Below are 24,852 nucleotides of genomic sequence, written 5' to 3' on the forward strand. Positions count from 1 at the left end.
AAGTAACCATTTGCCAGTTTACCATAAACCCACCAACTAAACACAAGGGAATCCCAGCACCTTAAATGAACATGATGAAATTCTGCCAAGGAACAGATAGTGTGCAATAAGCCAAAAAAGGCATTATCCAATTTGTTGAAGGTTTGTGATTTATTGCTGCTCAGCCTTGCCAACGCGTTGTTTTGATATTATAATACTTTTCCAATTAAGACACTGTTCTCCTTTAATAATAGCAGTACTACATAAATGTTGACTGGAAATACATCAAACAAGTATATCTTGTAATTTGGTTAACTGAGCCAGGCGACTTACAGCCTTGATCAAAGAAAAGAGTTGTTTTACCTGAGACAGAGGCGGAGGGGATGGAGTGTGGAAGTCGGTGAGTCATCGTGTTGAAATGTGTTATAGTCTCCAGTTCCATGCTGGGATATAGATAAAGGCGATTACCCCCAAACTGCCAGCTCAGAGGCTCAGAGGTCATGAGGGGAAGTCACTGATATCGACTCAGTGCTGGTGGAGTGAGCAGCTACTCTGCTCCCTGCCAGGTCTCCATCAGGATAGTTTCTCCCTCCTCTCCTCCTTTTTCTCACTGTATCTCCATTTCTCTTTGTCTCTGCTTCTCTCTCTCTGTCTCCATTTCTCTCGTTTTTTTCTGCCCCTCTCTCCCTATCAATTTTTTACTTTCACCAGCCCTCTTATTTGACCCATCCCTCAAAATGTCCCTCCATTTCTCTCCATGCTGGAAGGCTTGGCATCTCATCGCTCTGCACTGCTCTTCTTCTTCCACTCTGCTATTCCAGTCCCTACTGCTCTAATGCTGTTTCCACAGGGAATCTCTGTTTAAAGTGCCAAGTTCTCTTTCTATTTTTTTTACAATACAAGGGGTACACAGATCGATTGGCCACTGATCATAATCGTCCACTAAATAGGTCATCGGTGATCGGCTGATGACCTTTTCAATTGCCCGATTAAAAATAAATTAAACAGTTTCAATTGCTGGATCAGGACAGCGGTTAAATGTATGCCATAAAAAGTATGAGTTGTTAGCAGAAAGTCTGGGTACCATCAGCGATCAGATCCGTGATAGTGTCGATCACACTGTTAAAAAACTGGCCTGTAATTGTAATTGCATCCATACAAAAGATGCACTAAAAATCTAAAAGAAATATGTCAGGCTTGAGCAACACATTAGCAAGCTCCGAACAAATTTCCAGTAGCCACAGCTACAGCAGGAGCCATGAAAAGCACTTCCCACAAGCATCTGTTTAACACTACTAGCTAAAAAAAAAAAAAAAAAAAAAGGTGCCCAGTGGACATGAGGCCTAACCTCTGTCTGAGTCTGGACGATGTGAGAGCTGTGGGGCCGGTTAGCAGAGCCTCAGGGTCAACCACTACACGCTGCTCAAAGACAGAGGGGGAGAGTGGAGGGCAGCTGCCACACAGCACCTTCATATAGCAATACGACTCTCAGTGATTCAGTGACAAGGCACACACACACACACACACACACACACCTATGCATATGCACGCAGATATAAATGCACATTCACACCATTATCTCTCTCTCTCTCTCTCTCCCTCTCTCTCTCCCTCTCTCTCTCTCTCTCACTCTCTCTCTCCCAATTAATTAAATTCTAATAAGCTTTATTGGCATGACTGTTAAGATACAATGTTGCCAGAACTGTAAGTACTCTATATAGTCATACAGTGTCATACATGCAAAATGCAAAATGCAAAAAATGAAGCAAAGAAACAGAAAAAAGGTGAAAACAACATGGTAAAAACAAAAAGACAAAATGGTAATATATATATTGTATGTCGCTGTCGAGTCATAGGCTACATTATGTCATTTACAGAGTCATACATGTTTGCAGTCAATATCTATACAATGTTAATCACAATGTCTTGATGATGTAATGATGTAAAGCTGATATATACTTTCCAGCTCTCTCTCTCTCTCTCTCTCTCTCTCTCTCTCTCTGTCTCTCTTGTGTGTGTGTGTGTGTGCTTTGTGTCTAAGATTCTCCATCTATATTTTTTATTAATCATTCTCTTTATATTTAGCTGTTTCTTACATCCCACTGTCACATTTCTCTTTTGTCTCTTTGATGTAAAAGTAGAAAGAAGTCATGTTTCTCTTTCCCTCTTTTTTTCCTGTCTCCTCTGTCCTCTGCGTGTGACACCAGTGACACCTGTCTCTTGCTTTAGCATCAAAGACTGAACAATATGAAACACATCTCATGAAAAGTTAGGGTTAGGGTTAGTGGAGTGTCACTGGAATAGGTGTAATTTTGTGTACATGTATATTTTTACTATAAGTAGAATCAAGCATTCCAAATATATTGTGAATAAATAAAGAATAAAGGGAAATGCCATCCAAGAATTCACAGATTTTATTTGTCTACAGCTGTCTAGATAACATTAGTGTACATGAACAAGCCTGTCCCAGAGCTAAAAACAAGGAAACCCAGGCTTTAATCTGTGATGTCATGAAGATGTACAGCCTGCAGCTGCTTCACTGACTAAAATTGGCTGACAGACTTGGATTTTTTTATTTAGTTCTTTTTTCCTTTTTAGCTTGACGCCCAAATCAGCATGTTTGTATATACATGTCTAAAATGAACCAGATTTACTGGAGAATGGAAACATATCCACAGTAAAATCCTGCATACTGTTACAGTTATCCTTTCCATCTTTGTGAATTGATACTCGTTCTAGTTGTACAATGGTGGGAAATTATTATTCACTGACTGAACTGATTCCAAGAAATACTTTTTGAATATACTATACTATATATGCTATTTGAATGGTGCTTTATGGTTTTGTGATTCTTTTGGGAACCAGTATTTACAAAAAAATCTCTGCTGCACCGAGTGGATAATAAATGTGCATGGTAAATGTTGTAGCTAGCTCACCTACTCCTGCATGAGCAGAACTGTTTAGTGCTGCACCCCTCCTTTGTCTCTTAAGACTGCAGCTATCTACGATGCGAATGTTCTGCTAATTATTCTGTGTAAAAAAAACTACAAGAGGTGATAAATTCAAGGTATTGTTCTCTACAGTGTGCCTTTCACACCTGCCCCATCCCCCGCACAGGTGCCGTAAAGGTGCTGAATAGGCCTGTTTGCATTGGAGGAAAGAGAGCAATGGAGAAAGGGAGTTTTCTGCTTTTACAAAACTAAACACAGTGAAGCCAATCACAAATTTCTGCGTGTGTGGACAATAAAGTTTCTGTTCTGTTCTGTTCTGTTCTGTTCTGTTCTGTTCTGTTCTGTTCTGTTCTGTTCTGTTCTGTCCTCTCCTCTCCTCTCCTCTCCTCTCCTCTCCTCTCCTCTCCTCTCCTCTCCTCTCCTCTCCTCTCTTCAGCTCTTCTATGTTCTACTATGTTTTATACTGTTATAATAACAATTGTCCTATCAATACTATACGCCACCCAATACGAACATCATATCAGTGCCCAGCAGAAGTATTTCAGCTGCTTTCAAAACGGACAGCGGTTGTATCCTTTAGAACTTTGTCAATGGCCATGGGCCTTGGACATACTTCACATCATACTAGGGGCCGAGCATCTCAGGTGGCTGGATCACTTCCAAAGCCTCGCAGCCTGAAGCTGAGGGCCCAGGGGCTGTCACACACCAGCAGAACCAAACACATATGCATGTAATTATTTTCACAAGCATATATGCACACACAAACATGCATGCACATACAGTAATATAATGAGTTTAATTGCAAAATGCTATACATCCTTTGTGGAAAATATTTTCTACCTAAATTCATCTATCAATGTTTCAAAAACACAGATGGGATTCTGTGTTCAAAAACATAACTGTTTTGTAAGCAAAAGTCTTGAGATAACTCATAGCTTCAACAGTAGAATGTGCTTTACTTTATTAGAAGCAATAATTTTTTTAACAGCAGGCATTAGTTTTGGTGTCAGTTTCAACTCTTCATGTGCAGAACCACATACAAATACATTTAAACACACGCACATACATGTACACGCACAGTACATGTACACATCAGTGCACATACTCATTCAAATTCTCTCTCTCTCTCTCTCTCTCTCTCTCTCTCTCTCTCTCTCTCTCTCTCTCTCTGTCTCTCTCTCTCTCTCTCTCTCTCTCTCTCACAAACACACACACACACACACGCCACACACAAGTATCCAGACGCCTTTGGAGTGTACAGAGGGGAGAAGGGGATCTTGTGGGTTTACCTACACACACACACACACACACACAAACAGAACTTTGGTGAGTGTGTCCAGAGGGTGGGGGCAAGGTCTGGGTACAACACTTGGGTGGTCCGTCAGTCCTTTCCACCACTCTGCTTTGCTATGTACAAGCAACACCACAGTGACGTGTTGCGGCTCTGGCCAGTTCCCTCTCTCCCTCTCTCTCTCTCTCTCTGCCCACGTACAGCAAAGAGCCACTTCACTTTCCCAGCTCTGATGACGGAAATGGAATACGCCTGGATCATTTCATCCAGCAAGAGAGCGAGGAAAGAAAGAAATGCGGAGCTTCGATGTCACTCTGTGTGTGTGTGTGCAGCTGCCCTCTCAAAATGCAGAAGCTCTCAGCTCAGCTTCCATTTTATCGTATTTCAGCGCCCAGACAGCTGTCAAACGAATGACATGTTTTACAGTCACCGCAATTTGTACATTTTCATTAGCCTAAAATAGCTCATAAAGCCTGTATTTTTTATAGGCGGTTTCATTTCTGGACTCTTCATTTCTTATGGTTGATTTGATATGGCATCAGAATGATTGCCATGGGATTCCTATTAGAGAGGAGGAGGAGGAAGAGAGAGATAGAGAGAGAGAGAATAAGCGAAAGATGGGTGGTGAGAGAGAAAAAAAGGAGAGAAATGAAGGATAAGTAGGAGAAAGAGAAATGGAGAAAGGGTGAGATTGGTAGAGAGAGAGAGAGGGAGAGAGGAGAAGATTGGTGAGGAGGGGGGAGGGCCGGGGGCCAGCGGAGTCAGAGATAAGAGCCTGCGAGAGTGATTGAAATAGGATTAGTGGAGACAGGCTCTGCATCCCGGCCACAGCATCACAGTGTTAAACCTGGGCTTCACAGGGGCTGCCTCTGTCACATCAAAGCCTCCACAGGCCTGCCTGGCAGAGAGGCGAGCAAGCCGCCAGCAGGGTCGTCCGCACACACACACACACACACACACACACGCAACCCCACATACATGCACGCATTGATCACATTCCCCATCCGTTCCCAATATGTCTCCATTATGGGCTAGAAGCTGGCTCCTTCCACCTTGCCTTTTCATCTCACTGCAGTGTCTTTGTGGGGTATATTTGGACCACGGATGGGATGCATTGATGAGCCATCTTTAACATTTAATGAGGCAAGCAGTGATGAGTTGGCATCCGAAAACTACTGTCTCCCGCTTCCCCAGAGTCCAAATAAAGTTTTAATGAGAACTTTCCCCCAATTTGTGCCAAAAGCACTGAGCTTTTTAACTGCTTCCCAGACTGAAAGCATACAAAAATGTTCACGCAAGTAGCACGGCATACACCTGTGTAAATACACAGATATGTACAAAGCACACACACACACATCATACATGCACACACAAGTCTTTAATTAATTAGCTAAAGGTGAAACTTCATTGAGACTTTCATGCTCATGTGCCCCTCTAGACAAACCCTGAAATAATACAGTAGCTAACCCAGCACTGCATGCACGGTAATCAAATGAACACTCACTGTTCCATGTTCATCTTGTGTACTTATGCTCGAGAGTGTCTCAGTGTGATCAAACATTATGCACCAGTCCTGTTCTGCTGCAGTAGATTATGGATCCCTATAGCTAAAATGGCCTGTTTATCTGCAGAAGAGAGACAATCTACTGATTGGTGAGTGTTGTCTGTATGTGTGCATGTGTGTGTGCATGTTTGTATGTGTGTGGGCGTGTGTGTGTGTGTGTGTGTGTGTGTGTGTGTGTGTGTGTGTGTGTGTGTGTGTGTGTGTGTGTGTGAGAGAGAGCTGGTAGTTTTCCTCTTGGAGCTCATCAGTTCATATCCACCACCCACCCCACCGCAGCATGCAGTAAATAGAGTCTCCGCCACTCGTTGAGAAATGGCACAATTATCCCCCGCTGGTGAAATATGGGCCAGGATGCACCACTGCTTCTTCCCTACAGTATGTGTGTGTGTGTGTGCGTGTGTGTGTGTGTGTGTGTGTGCGTGTGTCGCACCTACATGCAGAGCTGTCTTTCCTCTGCTCACACATGGGGACATGTGTGCTCAAACACACGCACTTTCACACTTATGTCTTTACACACAAAGGCATGCACACACCCACACACACACAAAGTGAGGCATAAGTGCACACACACACACACACACACACACACAAATGCATATATACCCACATATGCAGATCGGCATACACACACATGCACTTAGCGCTACGGCACTTTCCCCCCTGCACACAGTGCAGAATGTAGCAATTTTTAGCTGTGACTAGCAGCTAGTATATTTCTCTCTGTCCATCTGTCAGCAGGACCGGTCTGTTGGTCTGTCAGTTTTAAGAAACCACACTGTGCGTAGAGCCGGGGGATACATAGCAAAATACCTTTATGTTTCTCAGACAGCTTTAGCTCACTTTTTAGGGCAGCAGACTTTTATGCAGGGGTCCTGGGTTCTAATCCCTGCTCGGCAAATTAGGCTTTTGTATTTGGTTTTGCAGAGCCAAATAGGTCACAGCTTATCACAAATTACGTGCTTGTTTTTGTGTTATTTCACTGCAGCTGAAAGTGCAGTTGTTTGATTAATAGAGGTCCTGAATTGGAAGCTGACATTCATAATGTGTTCACTCTTTCAGCTGCAAATTAATTGTTGAGGTTGGGGTTATCAGAAATATTACAGTGTTTGGAACTGTTATTTACCAGTTTATTACACAATAAAATAAATGGTTATTGTTATTTTGTTATCTCACTGGCAAAAGACCGTGTTTTTGTTTATGGTGGAATTTTGGAACACGAAAGCAATTAATCAGTTAAAGTTACTGCAGATTTACCATAGATAGTTATACTGATGCCACAATATAACTCGTCTTAAAGATTGTTCGCTGTGCTTGTATGCCTTTAGACCTTTTGAAAATGTTCAGTGACTCCCTCAAATGTCAGAGGGCTGCACATTCATTTGAAGCCAGCCATACACATAATGTTATTAACCTCAAATGATTTCTCTTTCCAATGGCTTTTGACATTTGTGCTACTTTGCAAATTGCTGGTTGCAACTAAATGGCAAAAAGTACGGAAAATAAGACATATACTTGAACCACGGGACAGCAATCTGAGTGAACTGTCCCACACATCAAAGGTCCTATAAGTCAAAAATGCTAAAATGTCCATTTTCATTTCTCTTCCTTCGCAGGTATGGAAAAATAGTGTCAACCAAGGCCATTCTGGATAAGAACACCAACCAGTGCAAAGGTACGTCACTAGTATGCCTGTCTTGTATACCCATCCTGTTTTAGTGGGCTGACTATCACTCTTACGACTGCGTCTTGTCACAGGAAGCGCAAACCAAGCCCTGGTGTAAATTTAGACGTCAGCCGAGGATGCCTTGCCCCGTAAATCAGTGATTTAGCAAGTAGCTGGCTTAGCGCTGCAGGAAGGCTTGGGGTAAACAACCTGCTGTTGGATGGCGCTGCCCTGCTTCAGATGATAAGCAGGCAGGCAGCCACTGTCTCAGCCCCTCCCTATCTCCTCTTCGATTTCCTCTTCTGTCATCTGGAAGACAATCTTTTGGAAAGTGTGTGTCTGTGAAGGGTCCATTAGTGTCTGCACAGTAAACGGTGCACACAAGCAGTGATGACATTAGTGGCTCATTTTCAAATCATTTGTCGAACACACACTTATGCACACATTTACATGTGTGCACATACGCACTGGACCAATTAGAAGGCTAACAAGCTAGTTGGGATTAGATAAACATTAATTACTAGTATCGCCACTCTCACCTTCTTGGGCCTGGCTCTGTTCTCACTTCAGCCGACAGCCACGCTGTAAATACATTTCACAAGCTTTTCTCTTTTGTGCAATCAGCTGCTAATGGTCAAGACCAGCTTGAGTCTGAGCGAAGAGAGAGTGAGAGAGCGAGAGGGAGGGAGAGAAGAGAGAGTTAGAGGCAAAAAAAAAAAAAGAAAAAAGATTAGTCTGCTACTTGCCCCGAGGTGTCTGGCAGCACTGTTTAAGAGCTATTGAAGTTCCATCAATACTTTTAATTGCTTTTTGTGGCTTCCCGGGCTCTGAAGTGTGGCCTTTCAAGGTGAAGCTGCCTTCTTAACCCCACTCCACACCTGGGTTGATCCTGCCAGGCAGGCTGTGGGTCAAATGTTGAGGAAAAGAAACTCTGCCTTTTTAGAGGATAGGAAAAAGGCTGATTATCTTGACCATCCCTTTGTTTGTGACTCCTGTGGGCTATCACGGACAAGACTGGGTGCATGTTAGCGGGAAGGATGGACCCACAGGTCACAGGACACAGCAGAGGGTAGATTAAAGAGGAGAAAGACAGAGCGGATGGAGGTGAGGTGGATTGAGACAGGAAATAGAGGGAGAAAGGATAAGTCGAGGTGAGGTAGATGGAGACAGTGAGAGGAAGATAAAGCGGAGGAGGGGTATAGCTCTCGCTGCCTGCCGTGGATGAAATAGACTGGGCTGGATGACCGGTTACCCCTCTCTGTGTCCAGCTGCTGGCCTGGCTGGAGTTATGCTCCGGAGGGCCAGCACGAAAAATCAGCTCCGCTTAGCCTTCTGTTGTGTGAGAGACCATGTTTCCCATACCTCACCCTCCTGGAATGCAGCGCTGCCGAGATGCCAAGAACCAAATATAAGCGGGCCATATTTTATGAGTGGAAAGGATGGTCCTGCCTTGTACCCAGTGAGAGAGAGGGGGGGAGGTGGAGAGGGGTGAGATGTATACAAAGAGCAGGAAAGAGTGCGAGGAGAAGGGGTTAGTAACCTCAAAAAGTAAATTAGACTTCTTCAGTGTTTTAAAGAGAAGTTGAAGAGATGAGAGTTGCATGAGCATGTATGTGTTTGTGTTGGCCAAAGTGGACAGTGCTTCATTATGTTGAAATGTGTTGAATGTTGAAATATGCATCAGATTTCTCAGATATTAACACAGTATAGAGCATTGTTCCTTTTGTTGCACAAAATTCACCAATGTTTTCCTTACTATGTTTTTCTATGTTTTTACTATGTTTTAAAGCCATTTTGATCTAAAGGCTTATGCTTAAATGCTTGAAATTTGTTTCTTAGACAAATAGTGAAGTACCAAAGCATCTGCCTTTCCATCAAGGCGAAGGGCGGTTACTTTAAAAAATCTAAAATATAAGATAGTTTTTATTTGTGTAACACTTTTTTAGTAACTGCAAAATCCTATTTGTGTTTTTTCATAGTTATGATGTCTTTACTATTATTCTAAAATGTGAAAAATAGTACAAATTTGGAAAAATGTGTGTCCAAACCTTTGACTGGTAGTGGTACAACTGCACAGAAACATAATTTCTGCTGCTTCAACTCAACATCTCCCCATCTCAATATCCTGTGAAAGGTGAGCAGGTATCTTCTCAAAGCACAGACTATGCAGGCAGGTGTATTGCAGGCTATGGGGGTCAGCTGGTGTTTCCACTCTCGGCAACAAAGCAAAATCAGCACATTGCCCTGATCTACTCTTGCATTGTTTCCAGTCTTCTGACCCCCCGACCCTGACACTTGTTTAAATGTCAGAGCGGTGGCTTATCAACATGGAGCCGCCATCACATGGCGAGCATCCCTCCATCTCCTCTCCTTCTCCTCCTCCTCCTCTCCTCCCCCCTTGTGTTATTTGTGTTTAGTTCAGCTCAGTGAGCGTATTGCAAAAACAACGTGAGAAAAATGGGATAGAGAAGAGGTCAGGACTGGTCATCCCTGGGAGAGAGGCAGAGATAAAGAAAGATAGACAATCAGCCAGTGGAAAACAAAGTCAATCATAGCATCTGGTATCTGGTACCGACTAACTGCTCTACTCTGCTTTTTCCAGCTATTTCTTCCTTTATTTCAATAATTCAGTAGTTGAGTCGTATGATAATTGAATATTGCAAAAAATGTGTTTTTAAAATAATTTACTTATACTGTGTTAAATATAGATTTGTTTTACAGATTTGTTATACAGTCAGGCAGTTTTGGTACCATAAGATACATCTTATTCTGCCAATATGATACTGTAAAGTTAATCAAAATTGAATTGATTTAAAGAGAAATAGAGTGGGAGAGACAGAGAGAGGGAGAGAGAGAGTGAGAAACGATGGAAACGTGGAGAGATGATGAGATGTGCGATGGAAGAGAGGTGAGCGTGGGAGTAGAACCTCTGTGTTGTGGAAGAGCAGAAACACATTGATGTGCTTCCCATGCTTACAGGTCAGGTGTTAGGGAAATATCAGAGCGCGCGTACATACTGTACACTATATGAACCGACAAAGATGCGGCACCCACGCAAAAACACACGTACACGCCGTTTTTTTCCCCGCTCTCAAATGCACAGCTATACGTTCACGCTCGGTACACACAAGTGCCGTGAAGCTCAAAGTCCTTTTTTGAAGCACCACATCACAGAAAGTGCATGCCGAGGCTATCGTATACACTTCTCCCACACACTCAAACACAAAGCACACACACACACACACACACACATACATATACATGCACACAAAGGCTAATCGTACCCCCGCACACACTCCTCATCCATCTGCCCGAGGTGTGCTCGGCTCTTGCAGCAGCAGTGGCCATGCAACAGATCTATCAATCCTCCTCCTAACATCACAGCATGTGTGCCTGCCTGTCTGCCTACTCCGGCTGCTCTCCTCCACCACCGCACCACGCAGGCCTCTCAATGAGCCTCTCTATCTTCCCAGCGCTGACTCACTCCCTCGCTCCCTCTTTGACACACACACACACACACACATACAAGCTTACAGGCACACACACACACACACAAACACACACACACACACACTGGCAGGCACACACAGAGACACACAAGACCATACACATGCTGGTAAACACACACGCACATGCTTTGGATGTAGCCCAGTTCAGAGAGAAATGGGAACGGAAGTTGTGAAAGGGCTTTAGGGCTGTCAAGCACTGTGGGTAAGAGGAGGCATTCAGCTCTTCATCTCTCTCTCTTTTCATCTCTCTCGCTCGCACACTGCTTTCTCTTCCCTCTCTCTGTTTTGCTCTCTCGCTGTTACGCTCCTTTTTCTCCCTATATATCTTTCTCCGGACGTTCACATTTACTGTAGACATACAGCAGAGATTTGGGGTTTGCATCAGAGAGGGGGATTGAGGGTGGCAGAGGGAGGGAGAAAAGGGAGAGATTGCGAGAACCCAAAACCACTCATTTGCCATCCATGCCCACAAGGGCCTCTTAAAAGGCAGCGCCGGCATTTGAAATAAAGCAGGGCTGACCGAATGGAGACATTTTATTTTTCCTGCCAGAGCCCAGAGGCAGAGGAAATGACCTCAGCCCTTTAAAGGACCTCCGTTTCCTCCTCCGTCACTGGGAGATAAGGCCGCGCCGAGATTCACCGGCCCCGACTGGCGCTGTGCCGCGACGGCCCACCGCGCTGGATTGTGGGAGATAGATGAGATGAGAAGATAGTCTCCTGTGGCTCTGTGCGCGGCAGTTTGTTGTTGTTCATTTCTTTGCCCTGTAACCTGCCATCCATTTTATATGAAGATGCTTAAAACTCACAAGGGCGTTACATAAACAGGCATCTTGAAAGAATTACTGTAGCTTTTACTCTATTATGTGGGTGACTGGATGTAAAGCACGCTAACTTCCTATTGTGTCCAAACAAATTTAAATCATTTTTGTAGTATTCGAGCGTGTCAATTTTACAGATTTAAGCAATGATATGAGTTGGTTCAAAGCAACTTATGCTTTTGAGTAAAAACCCATGTAAATAATGTTTTGCAATTCTAAATTCACAGCCTTGGTTATGCACTGTCCTTTGTTTTTTTCCATACCTAAAATGTCAGCCACACGCATTAAATGAATCCCTGGCTTATCAAAACTGAATCGATCTTGCCGAGCTAGCTGCATATGGACCCATGTACAGTGTAATTTAAAAGCTTGTCATTGGCTTGACCATTACAATCTGAAGCATCCCTAGGCCTTACCACAGAAGGGGACTAATGGAGAAATATAGGCAGTGTTACATTCTATAAAAACAGATTTATTGCTACATCAATGGCTGAGTGGAGTATTGCATGACTCTGAGCATAAGGGCTATTGATGAATGAGGTGACGCTCTCTAAAAAGGCCTGTTTCTCATCGTCTTGTGCGTGTGCATTTGTGTGTTTGGTAGAGGGGTGTGGCGGGTGGGTTGGGGTGGGGTGGAGGGGGGAGAAAAGGGAGAGAGTGCTTTTTGCATCCGTTATTGGTTTCTCATTAGAGGGCCGAGATATAAACATTTGTCTATGTTGTACACGGTGCCGGCGCAATTAAGGATTCTCTTTGCCGCCCCCTCTGCCCTTTGAAAGTGAATTATGTGCAGATGAGAATCTCGACTGAAGTGTGGCCAACGACGGACCTTTTCCAAATGCCTCTCTTCCCTCAAAGCCATTCCAGAAAGAGGCGAGATCGGCCGAGGGAGAGAAAGAGAGAAAGCATGCGCCGTTTCCTGCTTGCATTGCGTATTAATGACTCTAATTAGCAATCGCTGAGGGATAATCACATTGATTGGGACGGATTCAGCATGCAAAACCTCACTGGATAACACCCGCAGCCTTTGTTAGAGCCCCCCCTCCCCTCCCCTTTCTTCCCCCCTCCCCCTGCCCCTTCAGTCTCCATTCCAGTAAGCCAGAACGCTTTGGCGTTCCAAGTTGGCTGTTCACCAAGTAGGCGTCTGATTGGCCAAGCTTGTCGTAAATAGAAGCCGGGCCACCAGCGCCACATTCCTCCAGCTCTGACCTTTTGTACCCCCTCCACTTCCTGTGCTGCTCCTGCAGGCAGTGTGGTCGTCGTCATTGTTGTGTTTTGTGTGTGTATTTTTAATGCTTGTGTGTGTGTGTGTGTGTGTGTGTGGGTGTGTGTGTGTGTGTGTGCGGGCGCATGCTCGTGAGATTCCAGAGCCGCAGGATCAGTGCCCCCAAGGACCACACTCCAACCATGCAAGCAAAACAGGCCTGGGTTTCCCAAGAGCATTTTTGCACCAAGAACCATTTTATATTAATAAGAATTTGCAGAATTTGTTCATATCTAAGGCATTAGCGTCAACTGTCTATCTCCTGGATCCAAAAAAGAAAAAGTATGCAATAAATTTGAACACAGTGCTGACAGGCTCTTGGGAAACTTGGATGTAGCTCTCTGTCACCACCAGCGCTTTCTTCTCAGGACATTGGCTTAATCCATTTCATAACACATCCTAGAAGTCCCTTCCCCTGTCTTGTGCGTTGACAGATGTCCCAGAGGGCACCGGTGGAAGGTGAGGGGGCGTACCTCCAGTCATCTCTTATCCCAGACCTAACCCACGGATGGCAGGGGAACCACAATGGGAGATACGGCCTTCCACTGACCTGCCAAGGCCCTGGCCCCTGTACATCCCCTGACTAATGATCATACCCTTGATTAGTTAAGGAAGGCATAAATCATAACTGCAATGAAGAGGAAGGCTAGCTGGGGGCGGCCAGGCCGTTCCTCATGAATGAATAACAGATGCAGGACAAAAAAAATGGGCTGCGTAGTTGTTCTGAGCAATGGAACACTTTGTCCTTGTCAGGATTTTAATGTTTGTCTCTACCTGGAGATTTATTCCTCTTTTTTTTTCCCTCTCTGTTCCGAGGCCGCTTGATTTTCATTGATCCGGCTTTGTTCAAATATTTACCCTGTCCTCTCATCTCGGCGGTGGTGCTTTCGGCCTTGGTAGCTGATGTGATTACATTGCTTATTACAAACTGCTGCTCAAATGGGCATAATACGGTGCCACACAAGATGGCACCCAGCGTGAATACTAAAGCCTGCAATCTCCAGGTATAGTTGGAATGAAGAGAGGGCAGTTATTTTGAGGTGCTCTATAGGTGAGGTGAAAGAGATGTGTGAAAAAGAACTGCACCTGCTCTTTGTGCAAAAATGTGCTTATACTGCTTGTGGCAGCGACTGGTAGCATAATGAGCAGCTATTCAAGGTTGTTTGACATTCTAACCTGTGTGTGTGTGTATGTGTGAGAGAGAGTGTGAGAGAGTGCGAGAGTGTGCAGACTTGCATACATATGGATGTTAACATGTGTGTTTGTGTGAGTACTTGCACGTGTGTGCATGTGTGCATTTACCTGTGTAATTGTGTTTGGGAGCACATGTGCAGGTTTGTGTGCGCGTTTGTGTGTGTGTGTGTGTGTGTGTGTGTGCGTGTGCGTGTGTGTTTTGTGAGAGATCAGTGCGAGGGTTGTGTATAGCAACTCAGTGTTTCGCCCTGGGTCTCTTCTTAACAACCTCTTGACAAGTAATTAACACCCTTCAGGTCTCAAACCTTTCTCGAGTGCTCTTCACATGTTGCTCCAAACACATCAGGGCTTCGCTATTAAGCTAGCAAGCCGATGGAGCTGCCGGGGAGCTGAGCGGTGACGCCAATTACACATCTGAATGGAGACCAGGTCTGAACAATTTAGGGAGACTGTTTTTCTTTCACAAAATGTTCTGCCGGTCTAAATCAATTAAAGACAGCAGCTTGGAGATATTCTTTAAATGCTTGAATACTTGTTTATTTCTGAAGGCTTGTGTGTGTCTGTGAGCCATGCTAGACATTTTGAACAGGATTGGCCCATTTAGAAATCTCTTGTATCTCCAGAGAGCTTAATGGTAATGTTAGAAGCCGGGTCTCTTGGAACCAGAGTTCTCCTCCCTTTCCCCAAATTGTCTTGATACCATTTATTTAATGTGCAGTACTGCAGCTCCACAGTGAGGATTATAATATAAATATAGGCCTCTTCTCTAACAAATACACACATTTTGAATGCTGCCTTAACAGGCATGCTGGTTTTAGAGCCGAAAATGTAGTAGGAGCCATATGGTGCTGTGCTATAACTAATGAGTGTGAGTGGATATGAATTAATTAAGAAAGGAAGGAAGGAGGGTAAGAAGGGGAGGAAGAAGGAATGAAGGGTGGGAAGAAGAAAGGGATGATGGGGTGAAGGGTGGAGAGGAAAGAAGGATTAGTGTGAACCCGTATATAAAAATGCTTTATTATTTGACTTATGAAGATGTTAATCTCATATAGTACCTACTGTACACATTTCATCCTCTGCCTCAACATTACCACAATAGCAAAATGCTTAGAAGGCATTTTTTGCAGTGTGAATTGGCAAAGCTCAGTAGAGAATTTGTTACTATAGAATTACAGAAAAATAAGAGAAAATAGGAGAAAATCTGCAAGCATCATTCACATCAGAGTCATTTCATCCCTCTGTTTTTTTACCCATTAGCTTTCTAGCCATATGGATTAATTCTACAGGTACATGGCTATTAAACAGAACTCGCATATGATATTGGATGAGGATTTCTTCTTTTTTTCCACTGCCTCTCCAGTTTGTCTCCAGCACAATGAGCTGCCAGTGGCCTCCTTGGCCCTTCGCCCTGGCACCCTGCCCTCTGCAGATCCCGACTGCAGCTCCCTGACAAGGACACTCCTATACCTGGGAGAGAAGATGACAAGAAATACAATGCAGCCAATAGCCTGGCTGCCTCAGCCCGAGACGAATGCCTTAGCTATAAATCCATGTTGCAGGGTTGATAAGTTAATTGCCTGTACCGCTATCTCCCCGCCAGTGTCTAATATAAAAGAGCTCTCCGTGAGAGTTATTTTACAACAAATGGGTATTGTCTCCAAGCGTAAGGCAGGCAGGATGGGGACACTGGACAAGTAAATGAGGGTTCTGTAGTTTGAGGAGTTCTAGGAGTTGTTGTTGTGTGTGTGTGTGTGTGTGTGTGTGTGTGTGTGTGTGTGTGTGTGTGTGTGTGTGTGTGTGTGTGTGTGTGTGTGTGTGTGTGTGTGTGTGTGTGTATGTGAGAGAGAGAGAGACAGAGAGAGTGCAGGACGCTAATTGTGGTTATTTGACAGAATATTGCAATTGATTTATTTAAGCTGTGATTCATGTCATCACAAGTTTTTCTTGTCATACATTTTTTAGAACTTTAAAATAGTAATTTTGTAAAAAAAAAATGTCAGTGTGCAGGATTTTCTGAGTTTAAGTATGATGAAAGGTTTTCACGAATATCGTACTTGATTGTACCAAAGATTACCTGGAGCACTAAAATATATTGTTTAGAAATCCATTTCAAGCAATTAATTGCAGCCTCTGCGATTTGGAAATTGCAGAAGTTCATAGTGCGATTTCGATTTCTTTTTCAATTCATTGTTCAGCTCTAGTTAATTTCCTCCCATCTACATGACATGTCTGTATCCCCATGCGTGCAAAAACTCTGTGCGGATTTGAAGTTTGTTTTGTTAACAAATGGAAACATGGTTGTTTCTTTAATAGCTTGTCGGATGTGGTTGTAGTAGTAAGGAGGAAGTGTTGCCGTATGACTTGTCAGTTCTCTGTGGTGTTAATGCTCTGACGGCAGTGATGTGGTCAGGGGTCTGTAGCCCAAAGCTAACATTTTCATACACAACATTAAAAAAATATTCTTTGCAGATGTTCGTCTGTGTGATCCTCCAACCCAAAGATATATTTATGTTCCTCCCCTGTTTACTCATGCACACACACACACACATGGAAACAAACACAGACCCAAACAAGTTGGAGCTCACACACACAGGCAGTTATACACACCCACCCAAACAAACACACACACACACACACACACACACACACACAGATAGACACACATTCACGCACACACTACTGCGTGGTTTAGTGGAAGGCAGCCACAAAATTTATCACCAGTCACCCGGTGGTGGTGCAGGATAAATGGAGGAGGACAGAGGAATGCAACCCCAACGAGGATGCTCTCCTCTGGGTTTGGAGTGCAACCAAGCCGGTCTTGGCTTGGCCGCAGTTAGTCGTGGATGCCATCTCGCTATTTAAAACCCCCATGCACTGCCTCAGTGTTTGTACAGCTCACCACAGCCACCCAAAACCACCACCCACCCTCCCTGCAGGCGAAAGGCTTGGTCAAACTCCCAAATGGACCAAACACATCTATAAATGTATTCACTTTAAAATATTTCAAGGGCTTCTATGTTTTTTCTTGTTTGTTTTGTTGTTTTTTTGTATGCAAGTTTTTTTCTGGATTGTTTCTGTAAGGATTTGGTTCGTGTCAAGTAAACAGAACAGTTTCTCAACAACAGAATTGCTCCGGCCGAGTGAAACAGCTCTTTGGTTTTATGAGTTCAGAGATTGATTAAACAGTAGCATGCAGCGCCAACAGTAATGTCACCAGTGTCCTCCAGACTCAGTCATATGTTATGGATGATTATTCCACAAGTTAAAGAGAGGGATGTGGTCTTGGCTGAAGGACCAGGGTCACTCGTAAAAACAACTGTGACCCTGAGTCTGACTCAAATCGTCTGTGCGTTGGTAGAACAGCTCTAACTAGCTCCTTTGCTGCTTGCCGTTAGCAAAGAGTCAAGCTGCAGCAGGGATGAGGTTTTTTTTCAGCTTTTTTGTCCAAAATCAGGCTTTTTGTACACATAACTCCCATTCTTTTGTAATTCAAGAATTTAATTATTGTTTTCCCACTATTTTGCCCTATTATTTCCTGCTTTTTTTTTTTTTCATTTGCCCGATCACATTCCTGAGTAAAACTGAGGTCTATGAGCAGAACTGCTTTCACTGGTGTTTCATTTTCATGTGTCAAATTAATATGAAAAAAGAAAGAAAAGAAACTGCCAGGGAGCTTCAGTGCTTTTAATTTTCACATATGAATATCAAGACCATGTGAATTGTAAAGATGTAGCTATAGTAGAAGCTTTCTCTTTTTTGTACTGCCTGCTTTACATGAAGCAGTACACTGCAGCACAAGTGCCTTAACGATTCCTGAGGAGAATTGTTTGCAAATTTTAAAATTCTGAGCTCTTTCAGCCATTGGTGATTGGTGTTTATTTATTTATTTTTTTGCAATATACTAATGAAAAACAAATGTCTTGCTGCATTGACTGCTGCAATACTATAGGCAGAGCTGGGTTTAAAGGATAGAGGCAGGATAGATGTGTGATGGGAGACTCTACCGCTGTTCCATGAATCATAAGAATCATATTACAGCCGCTGTTGCGCATATTTGTCCATGGAGTGGCCCATCTATCTCCTCCATTAACCATAATTACTTTCATACATGCAAATGTACCAATCATTAACATATGTGTAACCACAATGATTAATCACCCGTGTGCAACAGCAGCTTCAGAACTCTCCTTGATGACTCACAAGGATGTAAACAATTATACTGTTTACTCCGTACACTATTGTAACGCTCCGTGACTTGTCGCTGATTCATTATTCATACTTAGGGCATTATTATTCCATTGTATGCAGTGCAAAATGGGATCATTAGAGCTGAATATGAGAATGTGAAAAATGGAAATATTGGGGAAAATGGTGGTGGATATAGTGGGTAGGAAACCCCAAACAATCCCGACTATTAGCAGATAAAGAATGGTAATTTCCCAGAAGTAATTAGGATTAGCATAATTTGACGGTGAATGCATGAATGATGCATGGATGATTGATACGTCGATACATGCACTGTAATGAGTCCCTTATCTCCACTCTCCACTGAAGACTTTTGTGTGGAGCTTAGCCCGAGGTGGCATCTGGCTCTATAGACCTCCGCAGGGGGACTATGGTACGGGGCGTCCTGCTCTCTCTCTCTCTCTCTCTCTCTCTCTCTCTCTCTCTCTCTCTCTCTCTTCTCTCTCTCTCTCTCTCTCTCTCTCTCTCTCACTCTCTCTCACTCACACACACACACACACACACACACACACACACACACACACACCGGGGCTACAGTAGAGTGGCGGCAGCATTGCACCATCCTACAGTAACTGATTGAAGATGGCCCTTTTATCTCGACAGGCTCCCTGTTAGAGCCAGACCAGGAAATACGATATGGCAGCTCATGTTCTCTTTATTCCTCTCAGAGAGATGTGTGTGTGTCTGTGCATGTGTGTGTGTGTGTGTGTGTGTCTGTGTCTGTGTCTGTGTCTGTGTGAGTTTGTTGCCTGTATGCCTGAGTGCCTTAGCACATCTGTGTGCCTGTATGTGTGAATGTATGTGCCTGATCGTTTTTGTGTATGTGTATACATGTATGTGTGAGTGTGTGTGCGTGTGCATAGTGTGCAGCTGCCCAACATTATCAGCAACCATGCATGTGGTCAGTCACTTTGAGCTGCTTATAAATGACAGCTATTTATTGGTTGTTTGCGTTGTTGCAGAGGCTTCAAAGCAACACCTTCCCGTCTCCATCCCACTTTAGATTGTAATTCTAGAGTACACACATTAAACACAGTGTAGCAGAATAGCACTATCTCCATGTACTTGGCTTTAGATAAGCGTACCTCATGCAACAGCTGTGTGTGTGTGAGTGTGTGTGTGTGTGTGTGTGTCTGTGTGTATGCGTGTGTAAGATGTGATGTCTTAAAATGAGTGTAACATTGTATCCTGACCCTGCTGTATCCCCTGCAGCTTAAGTGACTTTGTCTTTGTCTCAATGACTCACCAGGGATCGGTTTAAGATGCATGCACACTCACACACAGACACACACACACACACACACACACACACATACTTCTATCCTTATCAGGGCCTTAATTGATATTCATTGCCTAACCTTAACCCTTACCCTAATCTAAACCTAATCCTAACTCCAACCTTAGACCTGAACCCAAGTCCTAGCCCTAAACTAAAGTTAACCTTAACCCTAACCTAATTCTAATTCTAACCTTAAACCTGAAACCAAGTCCTAACCCTAAACTACAGTTAACCTAAACCTAATTCTAATTCCAACCTTAATCCTAAACCCTACACTAACCCATTTATAGAAGTGAGGACCGGCCAAAATGACCAAACTTTACAACCATATCCTCACTGCAAGGATCTAAAACTCAAACTTCTGCTCACAAGGATAGAAGCAGAAGAACACACACACACGCACGCACACACACACACACACACACACACACATGCAAACACACAAAGACTCAGGCTTTCCACAAGATCTGCAACCATTCTGCCTGATAGAAGCAGAAGTAGAGAAAACTTGAGAGACGGTCTCAGTGTCTCTCCATTTTTAACAAAAACAACCCTTTAACAGGTTTATCACGTGAATACAAATAAAACCTTCAACATTGCAGCATTCTGTATTCATATATCAGCTACAATAATGGTACAGAAGAAGTGCAAGCTTGCTGAATGGCAGTTTGGTGCCCTTTGCTGCATGCATCTGACCCCAAGTAACCCCGTCCCTCACTCTCTCTCTTTCTTTTTCACCACCCCTTCCCTCGCCTTCTCCTTCCATTCAGAGTAGTCTGAATATAGGTCAGCATTCTCTAAAATCCTCTTCCTGCTGAAAGTTTGATAAGTGCACTCCAGGTGGTAGTGGAGTGAATATTAAATTTGTAATTTGGGTTCCTAAATATCCACCCATGGAATATTCTGATTATGAAAGAGAATCAGCCTCAGCCCACAGGGCGTACGTAGGTAGGAGTAACATTCTGGGTGCTTCTGATAATAAGTGGTTAGTATGTTCATAGATTTAAAAAGGGGGGGAATGCAATATCTACTTTCAGTTTGCTGAAATTAAAAAAATATTTATTAGCTGCTTTTATGCGAATCCAGCCAGTTCAGTTTCTTTATATATTGAGTGAAATGGTTAGGTTTATAGGTTTACAAAGGTAAATAAATCTTTGAAGCCTATTTGCCAACTTCCTAAAAAATAATATATTTTTTCTAAAAGATAGAGTAGAGCCTCTCTGTCTGTCACCTGTATTTGAATCCAGCCATTTCACTCTGGCTCTTCATATTTCCACAATTAAACACCTACCCTCCCACCCCGCCCCACTCTAACAGCTGGCCATTAATCAGACCTTGCGCTCAATTTCTCCTCCGCCACAGGTTATGATTTTCACATTACTTTACACTCCTTCACCTCCATCCGACAGGAAAATGACCCCCCCTCCCTCCCCCCACCACCACCACCACTACCACTGCTTACAGACTCACACCCCATATGTGTGAGAAAGTAAGGGAGATGTTTGCTGTGTGTGTGTGTGTGTGTGTGTTAGTTCACATCTGTGTGTGTAATGTGAGGGGAACCACACGCAGGCCATATATATTTGTGTTGTGTGTGTGTGTGTGTGTACATGCTTGCTCATGTTCATATGTATGTGAATATGGTCAGGTCTATGTGTAAAATGATGGGGAAACCGCACCGGCGAGCGCCCCCATCCCCCCACCCCCTCCATTATCCTCTTCTAATTACACTTTCCTTCTGAAACAGTGGATCAGAGGGCACCATTGACTGCTTTTAATCCGCCACCAAATTTTAATTAACACCGACGCGACCCCCGTCTCCGATACATCCCGGGGAACGTCAGGATCACAATAACTCATAAATCACAGCCGCAGATTTCATTCCCTCCGCTTTCCTCTGCTGATGGATTTCCAGAGGGGGGCTGGTGGCTGCTAATGTCGGGAAAAATATGAGAGAGAGAAAGAGAGAGAGAGAGAGAGAGAGAGAGAGAGAGAGAGAGAGAGAGAGAGAGAGAGAGAGAGAGAGATGGAAAGAGAGAGACAGAAATGGACGGACAGAGAGGGACAGAGGAAGAGAGATGGACAGAGATGGGGAGAGAGAGTGGGAGGGTGAGGAGAGAGTGTATATGTATATGTGAGAGAAACGGAGTTGGAGAGAGAGAAAGAGAGAGTGAGGGAGAGAGAGAAATGGCGGCAGCTCTGGTATGCTGTCAACCTTTGAGAGATTTGTTACCGGGGAGAGGATTATGGAGGCTGTGAAATGGGGGTGTGTTAATAGGCCGGGTGTTGAGGAACATGATGAGGGCCAGCCTGCTTCACAGTCTCCAAAAATCAAAAGGCTGAACGACTGAAAACTGAAAGCGACTCAATGATGTTCTGAAGAATTAATTGACGCGTCTATGTGTGTGTGTGTTTGTGTTTGTGTGTGTGTGTGTGTGTGTGTGTGTGTGTGTGTGTGTGTGTGTGTGTGTGTGTGTGTGTGTGTGTGTGTGCGCACGCACGCGTCCATGCATGTGTGTACATTTTTTTTCTATCACAGTTCCATTTGACTTCAATGCTTTTCATAAATTAACATTACATGAATTATTCTACGTATTGAAATGAATGCATTGTGTATGAGTTGCCATTAAACTTCAGTACAAATGAGATTTCTTATTCAATAGAATCGCAACAGTGATGATTTTTATTTTCAGGCATGTCTGTGCGCACGTGTTTGTATTTATGTGCGCGTTTCTGTTTGTGTGTGTGTGTGTTTGTGTGTGTATGTGTGTGTGTTTACACATGCATGTGTACATCAGTGTATGTGTGTGGAGGTGGAGGTGGAGGTGGGCTGGGTGCCGAGGTTTGTTATTGCTAAATCGCTCATCCGTGCTACTAATTAAGATGCATAGCATCCCCCTATGAACGTCAGTGTCGCTAATTATCAAACAATGTAGTGCTCACTAGATATGAGAACTGGCAGCCTCTGTAGTCGTGTTACCAACCTATTACTGCTACAATTACCAAGTGCCTGTCATTCTCCTTGTTAGTCATCTGCCTTCATTTTTTTCTGTACTTATGCCCCTCTTTCTTTCTCTTTCTCTCTCTCCCTCTCCTCTTTTCTCTCTCCAGGCTATGGCTTTGTGGATTTTGACAGCCCAGCTGCAGCACAGAAGGCCGTGTCGTCTCTCAAAGCCACCGGAGTGCAGGCCCAAATGGCCAAGGTAAGGAGTGTTTAAAAACAACTTAGCATTGCCACTTCCTCTTGCGTTACCATTAGCAGTTTGTTGCGCTCTTAGCTCCCTCCAGGGATTTGAAATTGTACACTTAACACATTTGATTGATGCTGATGGATCTGAAAGCTCCCACATATGAACTGGTTTTGGTCCGTAAACACATTTTTATAGAATGCAATTTTCCACAGTGCTCTATTGTTTAATGTCCCACTTGCTCACTCGAATATCAGAAGTCTCTACTGTTTAGTGAATATGGGCTGTGAAAGTCCATTGCTCCTGACCTAGGGTGTTGCATGACAAGGTGGGAGGCGACTGGGGGCCTTTCCACTGTAGTGCATGCAGGTCTGTTTTATCTTGCTGCCACTCTGTCCCACATCTCCTCTCTCACTACTCTACTGAGTGTGACAGGCCAAGGCTGTGGTCTCATACAGGCCAGTATCAAGACTTTGTACGTGTGTGGGCGCGTGCATGCATTTGTGTTTTTGTATGCCTAAGTGCTTATGTGGACTTAGGTGTGTGTGTGTGTGTTGCATTATTGTGTGTGTGTGCCCATTTCCTAGACTGGCCCTGCTCTAACTGCGGTGTGACCAGCCGCCTGTCCTGTGTTCTGCAGTATTATTAGCCTGCTAAAGTGGAAGCAGATGAGACAAGCTGTTTCAGTAGTACATACAGCGCCCCAGTGGGCTGCACAATGGAGCCAGGTTGACAGACATGTAGATACACATGGAAAGGCATGGCTTAGAGGGAAAAACATGTTCGCAGGCTATGTACTCAACCCCGCTTGAAGATTCACATCCAGACCATGTATATTATGATTGTCGATGAACCTAATCTGAATATCTACATTGTATTGGCCATGTTGAGTCTTACATCTTTGGTCAGTCAGTGTCATCAGACTGTAAAATGGCAAGAATTTATAACGGCTAAGTGGTATAAAGAGAGACTGGTAGCAAGGCGAGCGAGTCACTGGACATCCATGATAGATGAGACTGCTTGGCTAAACCAGGCTATTTCTGTAGCTGTTGATGAGTTGCTAGTGACAGAATGACAAAATAGGTGAAGGTAATGTCAGTAGCATAAAACCAGTGAATATGGTGATGATGATGAGGGTACACGATGAGTGATTTTCTCAGCCTAGATGTTCTGCATTTGATCTGATCCTGAAATTCCCCCCCCCCCCCCCCACCTTGAAGCTTTTAAGCCAAAGAACCCTGATGAGATGGAGAATGGTGATGGTGCCAGCGAAGATGACAGAATTGACGATAACGATGAAGGTGGCAATTATTTTGATCAAATGGGATGAGATCTGACAGGAGGAGATGATATTCCGTGCGGCGCTCAGGTGTGCCATTTCTCAAATGCACCATTTGGCCGTTTCCTCTCCCCACCAGTGTCCTTCTTCCAATATTTATAAGAGGGCAGGCTCTCAGAATACAGATAAGAAGCCATGCTCTTTGCCCATCTCATTTTAAGAGCATACTTTGCATCGCTCCCCTTTTCTCAGTCAATATTTTCACGAGAGGGGTCTTGTGTCCCAATACAAAGGAGCTGACCTTTTTAAGAATGTTTGTTCGTGTGTATGTGCGTGTGTGTGTGTGAGTGTGTGTGTGTGCTTGCGTATGTGTGTGTATGTGTGTGTTTGCTTGCGTGTGTGTGTGTGTGTGTGTGTGTGTGTGTGTGTGTCAGTGTTTGGACACATTCACAAAATCGTTTTCTATTAGCATTTGTGTATCAAAGTTTATTTTTGAATGTTCCCTATTCTGCTCACATAAATGGAAAGGCCAGCATTCTGTGCTGCAGCTCTGTGCCTTTATCACACTTCTGAGAGACATTTAGGAGTAGTTTGCTTTTATAGACTCCCTCTGCATCTCTCTCTAATG

At 43.8% G+C, this 24,852-nt stretch overlaps 1 protein-coding gene across 1 annotated transcript in view; it reads left to right on the forward strand.

Moving 5' to 3' along the window:
- LOC139651177 (CUGBP Elav-like family member 3-B) overlaps positions 1 to 22,960 on the forward strand; it is a gene marked incomplete at its 3' end in the record, with an annotated part of 143,161 nt that extends 120,201 nt beyond the window's left edge. Inside the window, exons 4-5 of the mRNA XM_071528032.1 lie at positions 7,399 to 7,457; positions 22,869 to 22,960. Of these exons, the coding sequence (XP_071384133.1) occupies positions 7,399 to 7,457; positions 22,869 to 22,960 (151 nt within the window). The remainder of the gene's footprint in view (positions 1 to 7,398; positions 7,458 to 22,868) is intronic.
- Between the last annotated feature and the right edge of the window lie 1,892 nt (positions 22,961 to 24,852).

Source organism: Centroberyx affinis, unplaced genomic scaffold (assembly GCF_046629955.1).
Source record: "Centroberyx affinis isolate AG114_WGS23_722 - 3 ecotype Tasmania unplaced genomic scaffold, CSIRO-AGI_Caff_v1 ptg001602l_1, whole genome shotgun sequence".
NCBI classification, from domain to species: Eukaryota; Metazoa; Chordata; class Actinopteri; order Beryciformes; family Berycidae; genus Centroberyx; species Centroberyx affinis.